This window comes from Haliotis cracherodii, unplaced genomic scaffold (assembly GCF_022045235.1).
Source record: "Haliotis cracherodii isolate W230 unplaced genomic scaffold, xgHalCrac1.p SCAF_23, whole genome shotgun sequence".
Lineage (NCBI taxonomy): Eukaryota > Metazoa > Mollusca > Gastropoda > Lepetellida > Haliotidae > Haliotis > Haliotis cracherodii.
Window position 1 is genome coordinate 11,593,186 of NW_027266279.1, and position 20,925 is coordinate 11,614,110.

The 20,925-nt window shown below is 39.8% G+C and overlaps 1 protein-coding gene across 1 annotated transcript in view; it reads left to right on the top strand.

Annotated features, from left to right (window-relative positions):
• Positions 1-20,925, top strand: part of LOC139471564 (Golgi integral membrane protein 4-like) — an 80,247-nt gene that overhangs the window by 11,661 nt on the left and 47,661 nt on the right. Inside the window, exons 3-11 of the mRNA XM_071253942.1 lie at positions 2,632-2,681; positions 4,007-4,060; positions 5,511-5,661; positions 6,193-6,275; positions 9,051-9,113; positions 9,951-10,013; positions 10,701-11,030; positions 12,362-12,431; positions 14,953-15,056. Coding sequence (XP_071110043.1) covers positions 2,632-2,681; positions 4,007-4,060; positions 5,511-5,661; positions 6,193-6,275; positions 9,051-9,113; positions 9,951-10,013; positions 10,701-11,030; positions 12,362-12,431; positions 14,953-15,056 — 968 coding nt within the window. The remainder of the gene's footprint in view (positions 1-2,631; positions 2,682-4,006; positions 4,061-5,510; positions 5,662-6,192; positions 6,276-9,050; positions 9,114-9,950; positions 10,014-10,700; positions 11,031-12,361; positions 12,432-14,952; positions 15,057-20,925) is intronic.

A 20,925-nucleotide genomic window follows, 5' to 3' on the forward strand; every position in this document is an offset into this window, starting at 1 on the left:
TTCCTCCTTCGTCACTTTTTCAATAAATTAAGAAATAAATTCTGCCTCCCTCTTCACTTTTTAGAATAATGTGACAGGGAAAATGTTATTTTTTTTATAATGCAGCCTTCCATGGTTGTGATGTTTTAGTTAAACACTGATTTTGTTTCATGTCGTCACCATTCGTGTCATCCATCATGTTTTAGAACTCAACGAGAATGAAGACTATTTGGTCACTGTGGATCGGAATAGGTCCACAGCACTCTGTTGATTGTGTTAGAGGCAAATACATTGGATTGGGTAGCCAATTTTTAAACTTTTTTTTGCATGTCATTGTACCCTGCTGCATGGATAATATATCAGCCACTTGTCTGGCTAAGACTTCGATTATTTACAGACCAATATTGCTGGAATATTGTTGATTTTAGTTTGGAGTTAAGCATGGATGGACTAATTTCAACAGCTTGCGCCACAGGCTTCTGGGATAGTGCTGACTTAGAGATGTTCTTGTTGATCACTGATGTATACATTCCAAATCATAAACATGAACACTTGCTGAAAACCCATCATCTGTGCATCCGCTTTATCCCCAAACCCGCGAAGATCCAGGAAAGATAGGTCTTCAGCAACCCATGCTTGCCCTAAAAGGCGACTATGCTTGTTGTACGAGGCGACTAACGGGATCGGGTGATCAGACTTATTGACTTGGTTGATGCATGTCACCTCGCGCTGCAACGATACAGGAAGGTCACGATACGATACGTATCTCGATACGCAATGATAAAAAAACAAACAAGACTTAAAGCATGTCAAGAGTGAACCTTTCATGATTTTGGACAGTGAAAAATTACTTTATAATAACAAGACTACTGAAGTTGTTAAGCTTCAAAGTGGAACTTTCAAAACTTTCCTTCAAAACAATTCAAAGTTCAAACACCAGAAAATAATTAATGTACTTCGCCAGAGAACAACTTCAAAGAATTTTGATGCAATGGTCGAAGAAATTGTATCTGAATTATTGTTTTATCAGGAATAATATATTCCAATATTGTGTTACTTTAGTTGCAGCTTTTACTATATATATATATATATAGCCATAAGAACCACAAGCGTAGCATTTTGGTACTGGTGATTGCTGTTGCAGGATATTTTTATGTATGGAACAATTTGACCAGTCAACGTAGGGACTTCCCGTGCAATATATATGTATGCAAAAACGTTATGTTGACATATATTAGCCAAATTGCCACAAATATGAATTTTAACGAGTCAAAGTATGGCATTTTTAATACATATATCCATTCTCTAGCAACTGAAGTTCGTTTCAATGCGTCAAAAACAGTAATCTGACCGTGGTTGCTGGTATCTCTTCCCACAAGATTTCACCTAACTTAATGAAGACAATATTAAATGAAATTTTGAATAAAATTAATAAAATATATTACAAACACAAGTCCATATTTACAATGAACATGTTTTAATAACAAGAAATTATAATATTGGTATTGATTTGCGTACTTAAGTTCAGATTTGCTGACTGGTATTTCAGGTGTTATGTGCTTGCGTTGATCAGCTGATAATGAATTTTGAGATGGGGAAAAACATCTCTCAGTGTAAAATCTGAGCTTATTAAAAATGTAACTATGATTTTGGGAGCCAGGAGTTACCACGCGCTATAACCAAGTTAGCGGTTTATTGAAAGGCACAATAGCGAGGAAACGCTGTACTTGAGATTTTCGTTCCGTATCGTGGCATATCGATAAATGGGCCCACGTGTATCGTATGGGTCAAGTATCACGATGCATCAGATTATCGGTGTATCGTTTCACCCTTAATGTCATCTATCCCAATTGCCTGGGTCAATGCTCATGATGTCAATCACTGGAATGTATGGTCCAGACTCAATTATTTACAGACCGCCCTCATATAGCTGGAATATTGCTGAGTGCGGCGTTAAACAACAAACAAACAAAACAAACTATCTCTAGCATTGTCTAGGGCTCGCATATCGGTAAACCCTGTATCCATACCCATGGTTCTTGCGATCTCATATTACCCGGGTTCGATTTCCCGACATGGGTACAATGTGTGAAGCCCATTTCTCATGTCCCCCTCCCGTGATATTGCTGGAATATTGCTAAAAGCGGCGTTAAACCATACTCACTCACTCTTGTCCAAATGTGACAATTCCTGGAACATAAAGGTTCCACACTCCAGGATTGTAAAACATGGTAATGTATGTTATGGTGGCATGGATGGCTGCTCACGCTATCACTGTTCTGTCATCATTGAGGGGCTATGGGTTAGCCTTGTGGTTATTGCATTCATTTGTCATACTTGACACACCGAAGGCTTGGGTTCGGATTCGAAGCCTGGTGTCCCCTGGTGTGATATTACTGGAATATTGTGAAAAGTGGACTTTGTGAATGTCACATTTCAAGCAAGAAAAAAGCATGGTTAACATATTGCAATTTGAGTGATTACATCAATTTTGAAAAACGTACTCATGATCTGATTGATGAAATATGGACCTCATGCCTTGTTTGAACATGTTGATTTGTTTACGAAATAATTGCATATCCTTATGTGAAATAATGCTTATGTGAATTTGTTTTTTGTTATGTGGTTAATATCCAACTTCACTTTTTACAGATTCCATGAAAGAAAAAGAAGTTTTACAAGAAAAGTGTGAAAATGACAGAGTAAGTGTTTTTCTTATTAAAATCTTTTGAACCAAATATGAATATAAAATCAAGAAGATGAATAAGTTTCTTTTGGAGAAGGTCTTGTTGTTATATGGATTCAGAATCACTGAAATGCTGTTAGTTGTTTCATACTTCATGTTAATCAATAAGTCCTCATTAAACATGCAGAATATATTTAAGCATCAATGATGGCAACTTTTGTTCACTGGTTGCCATCGTTGACATTTTAAGCTGTTGACTACAACTCCTGGTGAGCTACAATCTCATTCAAACCAGTTCTTAGTTCTCGCTACCGCTAAACAAAGATCTGAGGACATCCCAGTACGGGTCATGTCAGACCGACCTTGAGCGAACTTTGACCGACCAATGGAATGACCAATCAGAAGACAGCTTTTTCGTGCTTTACGGCACTAATTTCAAATTGGCGACTACGCGTCGAAACATATTTTGATAAATTCTCGATTTTAAATTTGAAACCTGAACAAAAGAACATTGTGGAATGGCTAATAGATAGTCTAGATTGGATGGATTCAGTCGTTAAACCCATACCCCATGTCGGAATACCCCATGTTAAAGTTTTCGAGGTTGCATGATTAGAAATCTCCTTCCGACTGTCACTGTCATGATCTGGTTAGCGACACTCTGATTGGTTGGATGAAAGGTCGTTCTGATGTGACCCCTTATGGGATGTCCTCAGATGTTTGTTTAGCGGTAGCGAGAACTAAGGTCGGATTTTTAAGTCCTTAAAAATTAAGTTTACCTGGCTGATATACATTTGATACAGCTCGTATTAGCTGTGATAAAGCTGACTGGTTAATTTGAGATATTGCTGGAACATGCAGCATATCGTGATGGGAATAAAGATACTCTGTGGTGACACTTGACTGATTCTTAGGTTTGTCATTAAGTGGTACACATTGGAAACATCTCTTCTTAATGCACATACTTTTCTATATGTTTCGTTTGGCTGTGAGTATATTTATCCCAGTGAGCCCGTGAAGATCTGGGGTAGAATAGGTCTTCAGCAACCCATTCTTGCCTTAAAAGGCGACTATGCTTGTCGTTAGAGGCGACTTACGGGATCGGGTGGTCAGGCTCTCTGACTTAAGTGATGCTTGTCATTGTATCCCAATTGCGTGGATCGATGCTCATCATGTCAATCACTGGATTGTATGGTCCAGACTCGATTATTTACAGACCGCCGTCATATAGCTGGAATATTGCTGAGTGCGGCGTTAAACAACAAATAACCAAACAAACAAATTTATGCCAGTGAGAAGCTTGATTGCAGTATATTTGAAGTATTTGCTTCCTTTTTACAGCAAGAGTTTGTCAACAGACTGAATTCTTTGAATTCTCAACATAAGATGCTGAAGGTGAGATATGATTTGTTTGAATGTTAGAAGGAGAGAGTAAATCTCGTCAGTAGCATTGGCCTGTAATTTATTTTGATATATTCAGGGCTCGAATTCTCAGGAGCGTGAATTAAATGCGAAAAATGCGTGTGGTCTTTGCTCGCATTTTTAAACATCGCAGTTTTATATCAACAATAAGACATTTTGGAAAGCAAAAATATCAACTTAGACATACGCTGATGTATTCCACACCACTGTTTATTACTTTACTTACTTACCACTGTTTATTGAGCAGCACTTGTATATAAAGTATATAAACAGTGTCATTCAAACACTAATTACATCCTGTGAATTGTCACTGCTGGGGTCAAGACAAGAGTTCTATTCACTTATGTCATTACTGATCACACCTGCAAGTCCAGACAGACGCCGCCCTTTGTTCTTTGCGACTGCGCCAAAGGCCGACACGAGCCAGCGCGCATGTATTGTTTTTGTGGAAGTACTTTACTCAGCGCTAAAAAGCGGTGTTATTTGGTGTGTGATTGGATTAATGTAAGGTTGGGTTAAGGTGAGGATTCTAAACCTGACTGAGGACATCTTTAGATAGAAATCCAGTGATGCTTGAGAGGAGGGGGTGTTGCATTCATATTGAGTCATATTTTGGGCTAGGGTCCAGTGGTCGCATTCTTTTGGAGATGCATTAATTTCACGATTTACAGTATATATATATTTTTTAATTCAATTCTGTAGACATGGTAGATGTTAAATAAATCCCCATAAAACTAGCAACATTTTCAATGGAGACTAGACTGCAACAAACCGAGTGCACACTCACTTGGTATGTTGTGGTCTGCAAGATTTTCTGTGCTTGGTGCCAATGAAGCTGTGGCCGGATTTTCATCAGTACGATGACTGCTTTGTGGGGATTGCGTCTTCTTTAAAATTTGTGTGGCTGTTTCTCTTGAAAGTGTGCACATTCCATGGATTTGTTACTCTCAGCTTCATTTCTTTGGTAGGCCTGTTAAAGCGATGTAAAACTTTACTCATCTGTTCACTCATAATGTTTTGAAGTAAACCACTGCACATATTACAAAAGTGAGAAAAGTTGTAGTAGAATGAACTTTGCAGTGTTCATTTCAGAATGCGGCCTTTGGGATTTCTTGTCCTAAAATTCCTTATGGCACAATTTTACCTTCATTTTTTTCTTTTATACAACACTAAGTTTCTTCAAGGTAGGGGTGATTGGGCCCTACGTTTCCAGTTTCTGAAATGAACACTGACTTTGCATTTTTTATGCCAGCACAATGTCCCAGTAAAAGATAATGTGTCAAGAAGAAACCCTTGACCTCTGACATGGTAAACTTCAGGGAAGCTGATTATGCCACAAAGTAGTTAACATTGTGTAAATGCAAGACAAAGTTGTCTCAGATATGGAATGGATGAAACTTGACAATGTGCCTCATTGTTCTAGGGTCAGCATGATGAACTGGAGGCAGAAAATGGCCGGCTGCAGCAGGAGATGCAGAAGGCACGAGATGACAATGCCAATGTGGAGTCTCAGCATCGACAGGAGTTCAGTCAAATGAAGCAGGAGAAGGAGCTGGATATTGCCAGCCTCAGGGGTAGGGAAATAAAGGGTTATCTCCCTGACATCCTCTAATCCAGTTTGTATTATGGTAGATATTGCCAGCATCAGAGGTATGGAAATATAGGGCAACCTCCCCTGACATCCTCCAACCCAGTTTGGATTTTGCTGGACTTTGCCAGTCTCAGGGGTGGGAAAATATAGTGTTATCTCCATTGACAACCTCCAACCCAGTTTGGATTTTGCCAGTCTCAGGGGTGGGAAAATATAGTGTTATCTCCATTGACAACCTTCAACCAAGGGGAAATGTACTTGAGCTTTAACTTGGGACAGAGAAAAATATTACCTCAATACTTGCGTCATGACCTCATTATTGCAGAAAAAAGTGTTTTCATGGCAACAAAGTTTTAACCACATGATGACTAGATCTGTCCAATGAATGTCTTATCAATGTGATGAAAGAGAAGACTGAAGGAACAATGAATAATCCAAATGTCTACTTGTACAACAGGGATTCTATGATTTCTTGTGATGTTACACTGCTGCATTATGGGTATTCATGTTACAGATCAGATCGCCAACATGCAACGGCAGAATGACAACCTCCAGAACGAGATTTCCAGTCTCAAGGCCCAGCTGGAGAATAGCCAGGTAAGGTCTGAATGGACTGGCAAGGGAAGTAACCCTGGCCTGTTTCTACCCAGTAGAGACTGAGAAATGTAGAGTGCATGTCAGGTGATACGATTTCATGAATTTGGATTTGTTCTTTGCTTCACAAGCTGAAAGATCGATTGCATTAAGCAGTATATTGATTGTTTGGAAATTGTGTCTCACAACAGCTATGAAATACATATCTATTCTTTCTTCATGTTTCTATTGCTAACAACAGCTTTATGAACACTATCCACTCACTCACTCCACTTGCTACAAAAGCCAGAACACGTTACTTGTTTTACTGATTGTTTTCGTGAAATCGTTTAATGTAGGACATGTTCATGTGATTTTCTCCCCTTGTGACACAATGTGTCATGTGAATCCAATTTTTTGGGGTGGAGGGATGAGATGTATTTGGCAATTTGTAGAAAAATAATTGTAAAACAAGTACTGATAACTCATTCAGCCTAGTGTAGACTTTGTTTTACTAAAAATGTGTGTTTTGATTTTGTTTTTTGTTGCTTTTTATTATGTCTTATGTTCAATACTCGATGTAATCCTTTAACATTGTATTTTTGTCATTTGACAATTTAATTTTCCATACACCCGGCTTTCAGAATGATTTGTAGCTATTTCTTCAGAATTCTGCTCCTTGCTTCCCCTCAGCCTGTATACAAACATAGATATTGGTGGTCAGCCAAGCAGTATCTGGAGTTATGGGCAGTGTACATGTTCACCTGGACCAGAGGTTTAGGTGAACTTACTGCATGGAGTGTTGTCTGCATTGCTTTCTGGGCTGCAATAGGTCCCCGACAACCTCCACTGGTCACATGACAGAATGACATGGTGACTGGCGACTGAATGACATGGTGACTGGAGACTGAATGACTTGGTGACTGGAGACAGAATGACATGGTGACTGGAGACTGAATGACATGGTGACTGGAGACTGAATGACATGGTGACTGGCGACTGAATGACATGGTTATTGGAGACTGAATGACTTGGTGACTGGAGACTGAATGACTTGGTGACTGGCGACTGAATGACATGGTGACTGGAGACTGAATGACTTGGTGACTGGAGACTGAATGACATGGTGAATGGAGACTGAATGACATGGTGACTAGAGACTGAATGACTTGGTGACTGGCGACTGAATGACATGGTGACTGGCGACTGACATGGTGACTGGCGACTGAATGACATGATGACTGGAGACTGAATGACATGGTGACTGGAGACTGAATGACATGATGACTGGAGACTGAATGGCATGGTGACTGGCGACTGCATGACTTGGTGACTGGCGACTGAATGACGTGGTGACTAGAGACTGAATGACATGGTGACTAGAGACTGAATGACTTAGTGACTGGCGACTGAATGACATGGTGACTGGCGACTGAATGACATGGTGACTGGCGACTGAATGACATGATGACTGGAGACTGAATGACATGGTGACTGGCGACTGAATGACATGGTGACTAGAGACTGAATGGCATGGTGACTGGCGACTGCATGACTTGGTGACTAGAGACTGAATGACATGGTGACTAGAGAGTGAATGACATGGTGACTGGCAACTGAATGACTTGGTGACTAGAGACTGAATGACATGGTGACTAGAGAGTGAATGACATGGTGACTGGCAACTGAAAGACATGGTGACTGGAGACTGAATGACATGGTGACTGGCGACTGGATGACTTGGTGACTGGCGACTGGATGACTTGGTGACTGGCGACTGAATGACATGGTGACTGGAGACTGAATGACATGGTGATTGGCGACTGCATGACTTGGTGACTAGAGACTGAATGACATGGTGACTAGAGAGTGAATGACATGGTGACTGGCAACTGAATGACTTGGTGACTGGCGACTGAATGACATGGTGACTAGAGACTGAATGACATGGTGACTGGCGACTGAATGACATGGTGACTGGCGACTGAATGACATGGTGACTGGAGACCGAATGACATGGTGACTGGAGACCGAATGACATGGTGACTGGAGACCGAATGACATGGTGACTAGAGACTGAATGACACGGTGACTGGAAACCAAATGACATGGTGACTGGAGACTGAATGACATGGTGACTGGAGACTGAATGACATGGTGACTGGAGACTGAATGACATGGTGACTGGAGACTGAATGACATGGTGACTGGAGACTGAATGACCTGTATACTGGCAACTGAATGACATGCTGACTTGGTTGATAGCTGGTTGTCAAGCCCTTTGATTGTTGCTCATAATATCAAAACATTGAGTGTATGGGACAAGTTCGATTATTGATAGGGCACTGTCTTATAGCTGAGTGCTGCATTAGACATGTACAAACAACAAATATAACTCGTCTGTCTGTAAAGTTTATTCTTCTGGAAATTGGGTAGGTAGCAAAGGTTTAAGTGATTTATTGTCCCAAAGAAGCACTTTAGAATGGCAATAAAATAAACAAATCGATAAAAAGTGATATTGGACATAAAGCAATGAAAGCAATAGGGGGGGGAACGGTAGGGTAGCCTAGTGGTTAAGGGGTTTGCTCGTCACGCCGAAGACCCTGGGTTCAATGTGTGAAGCTGGATAGTTGCTAAAAGCAGTGTAAAACCATATTCACTCTCTGAAAGCAATGGTGAGCTACAGTGCTTTGGTGCCAATTTTGAAACGTGGAGTAAATGTTGCAGTTTTGGTTGACCAGTCACAATGTCCACCCTTTGTCCCTGACCTTTGACCTGACTGGGTTTCTCTCTGTGTAGAAACAGTTAATAGTGGACCAGGGTACGGTACGACGCCTGGAGCAGGACATCTCTAGCTACAAGGTGCCAGTTGTTAGTTTATATGATTGTCTGTTCAACCTTCCTAGACAATGACGATATTGCATGATTATTGATTTCTTGTCCTCACAACTGTATGGGGCATGAGTTTGATTGCCCCTTTAATTTAGATGAAATAAGACTAAATGTGGAGACTTTATACAAGAAGTAATTAAAAATAAATAACATCAGTGAGGAGCATGAATTTTGTTTGCAATATGAAACATTTTAAGGATTCCAGTATTTCCTGGAGAGATTTCCTTTACAAAATCCCCACGAGGATTTCATTGAAATATCAACCAGGGACTCCTTGCACTAAGCGACCTTGGCCCTACGTGTTAGATTGTTGTTACGTTATGTGAGAAGGATCTTGACAGATGATCTGGATGAGGCTCCTGTTTTAACCATGAGGTCACTTTCATCCTTTTGTTCAGAGATGATATGGGGCGGTCGGGTAGCCTAGTGGTTAAAGCGTTCGCTTGTGACGCCGAAGATCCGGGTTCGATTCCCGACATGGGTACATTTCTGGTGTCCCCCCTCCCGTGATATTGCTGGAATATTGCTAAAAGCGGCGTAAAACCATACTCACCCTCACCCTCAGAGATGTTATCTATTTGATGCTGTGACACAAGAATGTTAACGTTATCTGTGTCCTACCCAAACGAAATGCCCTGGAAGGATACAGCTCCTATTATTAGAATAAGAGCTAATTTTGAAATATCACATGCATACATGTTCACATCATAGCACATAGATATAAGCAGTTGAATCGCTATTGGCAAGGGGTTGACAAGTCTATTGTTTGCCTTTTAACCAATGTTTGGGTTGTTTTATTTTCATTAGAAACAACAAATGGCGGACCAAAGTTTGCTTCGTCAACTGGAGAAACAAGCGGTTGCTCGAAAGGTGCCAGTTATCTCCCTTGAGTATTGTCATGTCCTTTGAATGTTAATGTTGCCTCTGGGTGAACGTAATGGTGGGTTTGGGCTGCTTATAAAACTGACAGAAGGAATGATTGGGTCGGGACAAGTTTGGAGGTCACCAAAGTAATATTATTTGGAACAGGTTGTGATAATGTTGCCAAATTTTCTTGCTGCAAATTAATATCCTTGCCATTATATTTGTTGCTGCACAGCTTGTTATATTTTTGTTGCTTTTTTGTCACCTCTGACCCTTTCTTTCTTTGATACTTTTGTTGTCCTTAATATTAATATTTGTAGCTGAATACTAAATGATTGATGTTTAATATTTAATATTGTTCTTATTAATACCATAATGGGTGGCCCAGTGGTGAAAGAGTTACCTCCCTTAGCTGGCAGGATCTGCTGATCCATGGTCTGTTGGACCCATACTGTGCTCATGGTTTTCAGCAAAGTGTTAAATGTCTGACATGCCGTACTATAATTGAGATAGTGTTAAAATGGTGTTTGACCCAATTCACTCACTGGATTGTATGGTCCAGACTCAATTATTTACAGACCTCCGTCATATTGCTGAAATATTGCAGAGTGTGGCATTAAACAACAAACAAGCAAACAGTAGCCTCACACTGATGTCAGTAGTGGCTCTTTGAACTTCGTATTTCTTCATCAGCAGAATGCTGCAGCAGCTGCCAATGCACTAAACCAGGTTCAAGGCAACCAGCAACAGCAGCAGAACTTTGTACAACAGCAGAATGGTGAACAGCAACAGCAGATCTTGGCACAGCAACAGGCACAGGCAGCACAACAGGCAGCTCAGCAGGCCGTGCAACAAGCCGGTCAGATCAACCAAGCAGGTGGCTTGCAGGCTAATGACCTTGTTTATCAAGCTCAAGGTCAAGGCCAGTTTCAAGCTCAGGGTCAAGTACAAGGTCAAGAGGCTGTCCAGAATATGAACCAAAATGTTAATCAGGATATCAACAATCCTAACATGAATGCTGGGGTGAGTTCTTTGAAGAATCTGGCCTTCTTTGGTGCAGGAGGGCTTGTGTAGCCCAGTCATTTTTGCCCTGCAATTCTCTTTGCAAAGCGGGGCACAGGTGGTCCAGTCGTCTAAGGCGCCGTGATTCGCTATGCAGAGTTACGCCCCCTGGACATGCCAGAAACCTATGATTGTGGGTTCGAATCCCGGTTTGCCCCGATTATGATTCCAGGTTTGTTAGCACCATACCCGTGCTCCTGGGTTTCACCGAAGTGGTAAACGTCTGAGACCTGCATCACTTCGGGCTTTCCTCCCACATGAAGCTGACACGCCGTGATGTAACTGTAATACTGTTAAAAGCAGCGTTAAACCCAACTCACTCACTCTCTGCAGAGTTGACTCCTTCAGGCATGTCTTGTGGGTATAGAGTATCTCGAATGGTGTCATACCAGACATTAAGAGTTGGTCCTTGTTGTTATCCTCCCTGGTGCTTGGCATTAAGGGGATTAAACAAAGACTGGTCAGCACTTAGTCATTATACTGTGTCTGAGTGGGAAATCCATGTTAAAATGTGGCTTGGTATCTCAGTGGACCAGCACTATCAGACCAGGATTAGTCTGGACAAGTACACGCAGACATGCAAAGTCACACGCACATGAACTTGAACGTCACACACATGTGCATGCACATCACAATATAAGTTTAATAATCTTGAACACAACCTTAATGTCCATTTCACCACCACAATGATCTTGGCTTTGAATCCAGAATTTGTGTCAGCACCACCATACCCAGAGTGGTGAAAGTCAAAGACCTTAATCGGGGGCATGGGTAGCCCAGTCGTCTAAGGCACCACGATTCGCTGTGCAGGGTTGCGTCCCTTGGGCACACCAGAAACCTATGATCGTGGGTTCGAATCCTGGTTCGCCCCGATTATGTTTCTAGGTTTGTCAGCACCATACCCCTGCTCGTGAGTTTAACCGAAGTGGTCAACTTCTGAGACCTGCATCACTTCGGGCTTTCCTCCCACATTAAGCTGACATGCCGTGATATAACTGGAATACTTTTAAAAGCGGCGTTCAACCCAACTCACTCACCCAAAGATCTTAATTGAGTTGACACACAGAGATGTAACTGAAATATTGTCCAGAGCAGCATAAACTCCCTGACTCTTGTGATACACAAAATGTGATAGTGAGTGAAGATCATTAGGCTTTCTTTGAGAATTCTTCAACAGATCCCTGATCAACTAAAAGAATCAACTACTCCATGATAAATGTAAGCCTCATTCTTTGTCATTGTTAGTTTTACCGGAAACAAGTATTTATTTTTGTGGTCCTATTATATTTCAGGCTCAGGTCCCGAACGCTGGACAAGATACCAACAACCAACACCAGATGGCAGCAGTTGACTTGCAGCAAGGTAAACAGATTGGTCTGAGCAGCCGCAGCTCACTGTGCAGAGTTATGTCCCTTAGTCATATCTGCGTATCATGAGGTCAATTCCCAGATATTGCTAAGGTGATGATTCTTAGTATTTCAACATCATATCCATGCATGTGGGTTTCATCCAAGTTTTAAAGGTCCAAGACCTGCATCATTTGGGGCTTACCTCACTCATTAAACTGATAAATAACTGAAATACTTTTATAAGGGGGATAAATCCAACTCTTGTCACTGGCTGATTTGTTGTGGGGGAAAAAAACTTGCGACTATAGCTTGTTTTCTCAAGGGACTGTACAAGGACATTATTCAGGGTACGATTTCATTCTGTTTTACCAACTTCACCAAAATATTGGCTGCACCATTTTATCTAAACTTGAAACACTGTGTTTTCAGTTATTTTGAATATAAAATATTTTCAAAGAGAAAATATACTTGAGAATGTGCTCCAGTTTTTGATTTTGGGGAAATCAGTATGTGGCTTTTCACATCTTGGTATCAACCTTAAAAAGAAGTTTCAAAGTGTCTGTTTGTTGTGATTGCAACCTCATGAGTGACTGATCTAATGGTAATTATGAAGAATTAGTTCTGCAAGTTCACTGCATTCAGACCCCCTGTGTATTTCAATATTTTCAGGAACTTTTGTTGCCTGGATTCTAACAGATATGCAGCCAGTTCTAAAAGAATTCGGTTTCCACTTTTATTACAAAATAGACCGGCTGCCGTGCACTTGTCGTAGAAAATGTTACCCGCACTGGGTGCAACCTGGCAATAAAAGTTACCTGCACTAGCAATGTTTTACCGGCACTAGTGCAGCTTGGATATAGAGAAATCGATCCCTGTTATTGCCCTCATGATGTCACAGAAACAAACCAGCCATGTCTATTCATCGATTCCATTGGTCAGGATCTGAGACCCGGTTGTTTGCATGTCACCCCAATGGCATGGAATATTGCTAATAATATTAATCAAATGAATGCCGGGTCCAGATATATTTATGTACAGGCTGCCCTTGTGTAGGTGGAATATTGCTGATTGCAACGTTAAACAACAAAGAAATGAGAAGTGACTGAAAAATTCTGAGCCCAACTGCTACTGTACACCCTTATTAGTTTGCTTGTATTAAGTACAATACTTTTTATGCTTATGGGCTGCATTTGAACCAAATACAGAGGCAGCAAATGTCTACAGGGATCAAAGTGACTAGATATTCTTTTTCAATGAAAATGGACAAAGTTTCAAAATGAAAGGCATCAAAGTGACTAGATATCCTTTTTAAATGAAAATGGACAAAGTTTTTGATCAAAGGCATCAAAGTGACCAGATATCCTTTTTCAATGAAAATGGACAAAGTTTCAAAATGAAAGGCATCAAAGTGACCAGATATCCTTTTTCAATGAAAATGGACAAAATTGGCTGACATGCTGTCATCAAATGCCTCTAACTGAAAGGGCTATCTCCTACAGCCATCCATGCAGACATGGTGTCATGGCTCCTTCCTTTGCCAGTGTTAGGAGGTGGGCAGCTCAGTTCAAGAGAGGAAGAGAGAGTCTGAAGTTGATGCAAGTTCAAGAAAACATACAAGTGCTACCACTGAGGAAAATGTCAATAAAATACATGATAGGATTATGGATGATCAACAATAGTTGAAAACATTCTAGCATGACAAAGATTTCAACCGGTTTGCTTCTAGGGCTTCTGACTGCTTATCAGAAACATTCCATGTTCATTCTCCCGCATGAGAATTTACATATATTTTTAGCAGGGTCAGATGATTTTGTTCAATTTGCAACCACAGATAAGTCTTCGGTTCAACACTTTCAGCCCGAGGAAACAAAAAGTCGAAACAGTGAAAACATCCAAAGAAGGTGAAGTCTGTTCCATGGTGGCTTCGGTTTTCCAGGGATTCAAAACTAAAGGAATCCAAGTGTTAGATTTCCTCCTGTAATTCAGACTGATAATGGCCGATATTATGCTGATCTGTTTGGCAAATGCGTGAGAATATCAAGGCTAAACATGGTGGAAAAGTCCAAGGAAAAGGACAATGCACCTGTAAGTTTGTTGTCACCATGGTTACAATGCAGGACTGTGGATGGGAACACATTGAACATCCTCAATTTTCACCAGATTTGGCATCAACTTTCTACGTCAAAGAAAGAACTGTCTGACAAGCATGATGCACATGTTGATGACATCATTTCTGCTGGGGAGGAATTTTTAAACCACCAGGAGTAAGCTATCTACACCCGTGGGATCCAGGCATTCCAGCATCGTTGACAGTGGGAATAATGTTGAATAATTATAAGCAACTGACCGACCCATCAATGCTGTCCATCATAGTTTGGCTCAGAACTTTTTAGCACCCCCTTTGTGTTCCATCTGTTAAATTGTTTGAATACTATGAAGGTAGTGCCAGCTATGTTAGATTTGTGGAATAACTTCTCTGTTTTGTCTAAATACTTGCACTAAAGAAAATCTTGTTTGTCAACTATCAGGTCAAGGTCAAGGTCAAGGTCAGGGTCAACAAGGTGTGAACAATGATCAGCATCAAATGCAGGCCCCGAACATGGATGCTGCAAACCAAGAAGCAGGCAATCAGAATCAGGTATTGTGAAACAAATGTAAAACATGGGCAGGGCTAACATCTCGATGTGTTTGTGTATTCTAAGCTGTCATTTCACAATTGTCCTGTCTCTTCTTGCATTATTAAACTACAAAGATGACTGTTGGTGTAAATATTGATGCATTACAATGTTTTTACAATATTCACCTTGGGATAAAACAATTATTTAACCACTTTGAGGGCATGCTTAGAAACATTTAGTGAGTTACATCAATTAGGCTTAAAACTATTTTCGTAGATATATATTCATTTCTTCTTTCCGTGTTTTTTTTATTCTATTTCTTGCTTTTTTGCATTAATCAGTTTTCCTAACACACATTATCTGTTTACTGAACAGAATGGGCTGTGCTTCTGTGCAATTTATTTTCTATCGAAGTCTTCCTCATTAATGGGTTTGTTTTCTCACAATTTATGGCTGAATTTGTCACTGTGCTTATTGGGTTTGACAGCTCATTTCCTGGCTCAGGATCTTTTGGACAATCGATATGGATCCCGTGTGAGGACCAGCCTTATTGTCAAATGAATTAGAAAGGCTCTTCGGACCTATTTCAGCAACACTCAAATACACATTTTTATCGACCAGTATTCAAACAGGCAGAATACATTAATTTTTGTTGTTAATCAATACATCGTGTCCTTTTGAGTTGATATACAGATGCTAAAATTTCTGATCAATGACACCTCTAATTATTTAGATCCAACATTTTGTTTTGTGAAAGATAAAAGCAGTAATGAAGACGAGGAGTTGTCAGGCTTGGTTATTGGGTTATCCATTGTCAGTTTGCAAGACAGTAGTATCTTGCCTTCTAAACTATTATTGGAGGTTGTGATTCATGTGATCCTAATTTCCCCAGGTTTCACTGTGTTATTGATTCTTATAAAGAAATAAATCTTTTGATTCTTGTTTAAAGAGTTGAACAAAATTAATATGATCATGTGAAAGGATCTGTACAGTTTTCTGATCAGTGGTGATTAGGTAGTCAAACACATGTCACCATGTTATATCACTGTGGTTAAAGTGACCTTTGCATAAATCCAAGCTCCTCCCCAGCGGCTGACACCTCCTGGTATCATTGTTGTCACCAGTGTGCAAGCGGCCATTACAAGATTCTTGAAACTGTTACCACTAACCCCAAATGTAGTGGCCATGAAAGTGAATTGGGGAAACGTTTCCGAGTGACGAACAAGTTCCCAGATGAATTTATGTTTGTTTAATCAGATTAGTTTTAAATAGCAGATACGATTGTTGAAAGGAAATAGAAATTCAAATTGACAAACTACTAGAATAATTTAAAGGGGTTAAGAGTACCGTATTCAACGTAATAACCACCCCGCCCTAATAAGCGCTCAAAGCGATATTTGCATATATATTAGCTAGTGGAAGCAAAAGTTAAAAGAGCTTCGTGAACTGGTTATCACTGTGAGGAGCTTGGCATGAATAAGGGAGATAATCTTAGATGCTTGGGGTTAAAATTGACCCTGACAGAAACAAGAAACAAAAGACTTGTTATTAGGGCCTGGAACAAACTAATCTCTTGAAAAACAGCCTGCATGAAGTGTCTTTGTTTGTTGCCATTGTCGCAATTAACCTTTAGTTTCTCTTTGGATGTTGTCATTGTAAATATGATTTTGTGGTGCAATTATCAGCATGATGCCAACTTGTTGAGCAAAGATGGAAAGCATTGTGTTGGTGATGTTTTGGGGCAAAATATGCATGCATTGTACCATCACTGCTGTAAGGAAGAAGGTAATATTTCAACTTGACTGACAGATGCCTGGCATTTTACACAAAAGTCACTGTCTTTCGTCACATTAATAAACAACAAAATAGTTTTCCATTTTAACCATTGTTTTTGGCTAAATACTGTTCATTGTTCATGTCTATTGATTCTCCCATTGTGTTGATATCCTTTCCAAGACCTTCACCTTGATTGGGCCTTACTTGACCTTAGCTTGACCCCAACATGACCTTGACCATCATATACTCCATGCTGTGCACTTCGTTCTAAGAAATGAATGCCAAGTTTGTTCTGTATAGTTTTGTTAAAACTATGCCAACAACCATCTTTCTTGAGTTTCACAAAGACTGATTCTCTGCTATCAGAGATTTTACATTTTTACTTTAAGTATTGCGATAAGCTCAAATCACTGTACATTAGGTCAGTATAAATATATTTTAAAAAAGTTACAAGGTTGCAGCATAGTGTGCCTTATCCAAACCAGCATATCCATGATCCATGATTTGTCAGCAGCATCCTAATTGTTTTTTGATCAAAGTGGTGCATCACAGATGATATAGCCTGATGTCACTTTCAATACCTTCGGGTTTTTTCACCTGATTATGCCGACATGCCATGACAACTGAAAATGACTTTCTAAGGTCACCTCTCTCATTGGGCTATCTTGTCCGTAAGGATTTCAAGTGAGAACAGTTCCCCTCCAACTTATGGGAAGTTGTACAAGGCAATTAAATAGAATATTTCAACGAATACACTAGGGCTGCAACGAATACACTGAGGCGAATACCATTCATATCATGAAGGTAACGAATACGAATATTAAATCATGAATACAATAATATGTCGGCAGTCGATGTATTATTTCTTATATTCAGTGAAGCAATACCAACATAAATTAATTGACATGGTTTGTTAATAATTAATATATTATACATTTATATACTGCACTTATCCAAGTACTAGTATCTGCTCAAATGCGACAATGACCAGTGACCACAATACTATCAAATTAAATATCATAAGAGGGTTGTCTTTGACATGTTTGAAGAAGTCTATACATATATATGTTCTTATGCATATTTTAGGTACAGGGTATGTAGTGGCCAGGAATAACGAATTCAATTTATGAATGGATATGATTCGATTCCCTGAATGTGTGAGTGAATCGTAACAGCCCTAGAATACACACATCTCGCCTACAGAGCCCTGTTGACCAAATAGTTACGAGATATGTATCCTTGCTTGGGGATCTAAGACCGCTTGCTTCTATGTGGTTTTGAGTATAGTTTTCTCATCTGCATGCACTCGTTGCCCTGCATGAAGTGGCTTATGGGAGTTGTCGCAGGCAAAGTGCTGGTGCTCTGTATTTGTTGTGGACTTTCGTACATATATTCTTTTGTGTTAACTTTTTTTTGTGGTTGAGGGAAATTCCGTTGTTTTTTTGGATGCTGTTGAAACTGAGGAAAAAATGAGAGTTGTGTGAGAAACTAACACTTGATTTGTTTTTGTGATTACAAAAACAAAACCCATATTTGTATCAGTTATGATGTATGACATTTCTGTAGATTTTATTAAGTTATGGGAGGTTAATTTTTTAACTGAAAAAGCAGTCACACTAAGATCCAAAAAAAATGCCAATTCTGCAAAAGCTAATGTTCACTCCCTCTTTTTTCACTCAAGGAATTTCTTCATGATAGATACTTTCTCAGATATTACCGTAATCAACAGAATTAAGACCTATGTTACAATGCTGGCCTGACATGAAGGGGAAAGTGTTAGTCCAGTGGTCAGAGACATTGAATTCTTGAGCTAGGATGTCCAGGTCACGGGTTTGATTCCAGATTTGCCCTGATTATGGTTTTTGTGTGTCAGCCTCCTTTATCACCATGGTCTTGGCCTCCGTGAAGACCTGGGTTAGAATTGGTCTTCAGCACCCCGTGCTTGCCATAAGAGGCAACCAACAGGATCGAATGGTCGTGCTTGGGGACTTGTTCATGCATGTCATCATATCCCAATTATGTTGATAAGTGTTCATAATGTCAATCACTGGATTGTCAAGTCCAGACTTGATCATTAACAGACTGCCATCATTAAGCTGGAATATTGCTGAGTACAGCGTTAAACAACAAACTAACAAATATGGAAAAAAAACCATGGTCTCGGGTTTCACCAAACTTTCACTCCCATGCTAAATAGACCTACTGGGATGTTATTGTATGACCCGACAAACTCACTAACCCATGCTTGCTGTGAAAAGCTACAATGCTTGTCACAAGAGGCGACTAACAGGATTGGGTGATCAGGCTTGCTGACTTGGTTATTGCATGTCATCGATCCCAATTGCGTTGATCGATGCTCATGATGTCAGTCACTGGATTGTCTGGTCCAGACTCGATTATTTACAGACCGTCGTCATATAGCTGGAATATTGCTGAGTGCGGCATTAAACAACAAATAAACAAACAAACACTCACTTGCCCTGTGAGTCTTTTGGGTAGATGCCTGGCCTTAATTAAGTTGATTACGGTCCTTAGTGTTTCCACTACATGCAGTAGCTGTATCTCTGTGCTGCTCCCTATAAACAAATTTGAATTGGCTACAGAATGACTAGCCAATATCAAAATTGTTTGCGGGGAGAAGCACAAAGATACAGTTACTGCAACTTTGTTCCTTCTTATAAATGCATCCTAGTTTAGGTGTATGCATGCTTCACAAGGTTACAATGAAGTTTCAAGGCTTCATCGAGATGTAAAGCAGAAGCAATGAGAATAGCGGACTAACTTCAATATTTCCAGTGAAGCACTGAGACAAGTTTCCCACAAACTGTGCATCAGAAAGATTATTTTCCCCAACTATCTTATTACTGTATTCGACGTAATAAGCGCTATTTGCTTACATGTTCGCAAGTGAACAATCCCTTGGCACCCCTTCCGATTGATCAATGTACACAAGATTTACTCATTCGCGTATAATTCGCACTTGTGTGTTATATGCACTCTTAATTATGGGCAATTAAATTCTGGAAAAGTATATCCGTTGTACATTTCAGGCTCTCGGCATAAACCACAAAATTTATCTTTCAACTCTGTTTATTTTTTACCAAAATAATAATCTAATAAGAGCCCCCTATTTTCAATATTGAGAGCGCCCTGGGCGTTTATTACGTCAAATATGGTATGTGTTTTAGCAGTCCTTCTGTTCTCAAAATTGCTGTGATAACTTACTTGTGTTTCTGGTTTTGATCAAATCATTTGCAGTTTAAATGGAAGTAATGGTACATGTAATACTTTTGTATTAAACACTGAACCTAGGTGCTAATTATAAGCTATGGACGAGATTAGATAAAGAAATATTTATTAGATCCATACAAGCAACAATAGCTGTTATGATGCACTGACAGCACTTCCTCAGCTTGACTCTCAATGACCTTGACCTTTAGCATTGCAACAACTCCATGCACAATGTACTTTTAGCTCCAAACACTGCATGCAATATGTCTCCCTTCTTATCAATTGTCACCACTCGACCCTTTCCATAACTATTAAAACAATCCAAAAATTATCAGTTGTTTTACTCTGATTCAGTATCTGGCCAGCTCGAAAGATCTGACAAACCTTACATAGTTCGTTTCAGAGGATATTTCAAATTGTCCAATCAGTGTAGAAGCTTCTAATTCTCAGTATCCTGAAAACAAATGTAAATGGGCAGTTCTGAATGGAGAATAATAATGCCATCTAGTTGTTTATGTAAAACTGACATCTCATTTACTCGTGCATCCTTCATTTCGATCCATCTGAGTGCCCATATGGCTTCAAATGTGGAGATATAGAACATGAGTAAAATATCTGATTTTATGAGATTGTTTGTAAAAAGACTTGCTCCCCATACAATGGATACCAATGTGAATCCTGACGAGCTGATCAGATTGTGTGTTAAATAACTAGCATTTCCTTCATTATAACTTTTCGCCATACTTTTTATCTGAAAGTTAAAATTGCCATTTTGAAAGTAGTTCTTTCCATTTATTCCTGGTTCCACCAAGATGGAACCACCAAGATGGAACCAACGCAATAAGATGTTCATGATTGGGGCACAGGTCAAAATTGGGCTGT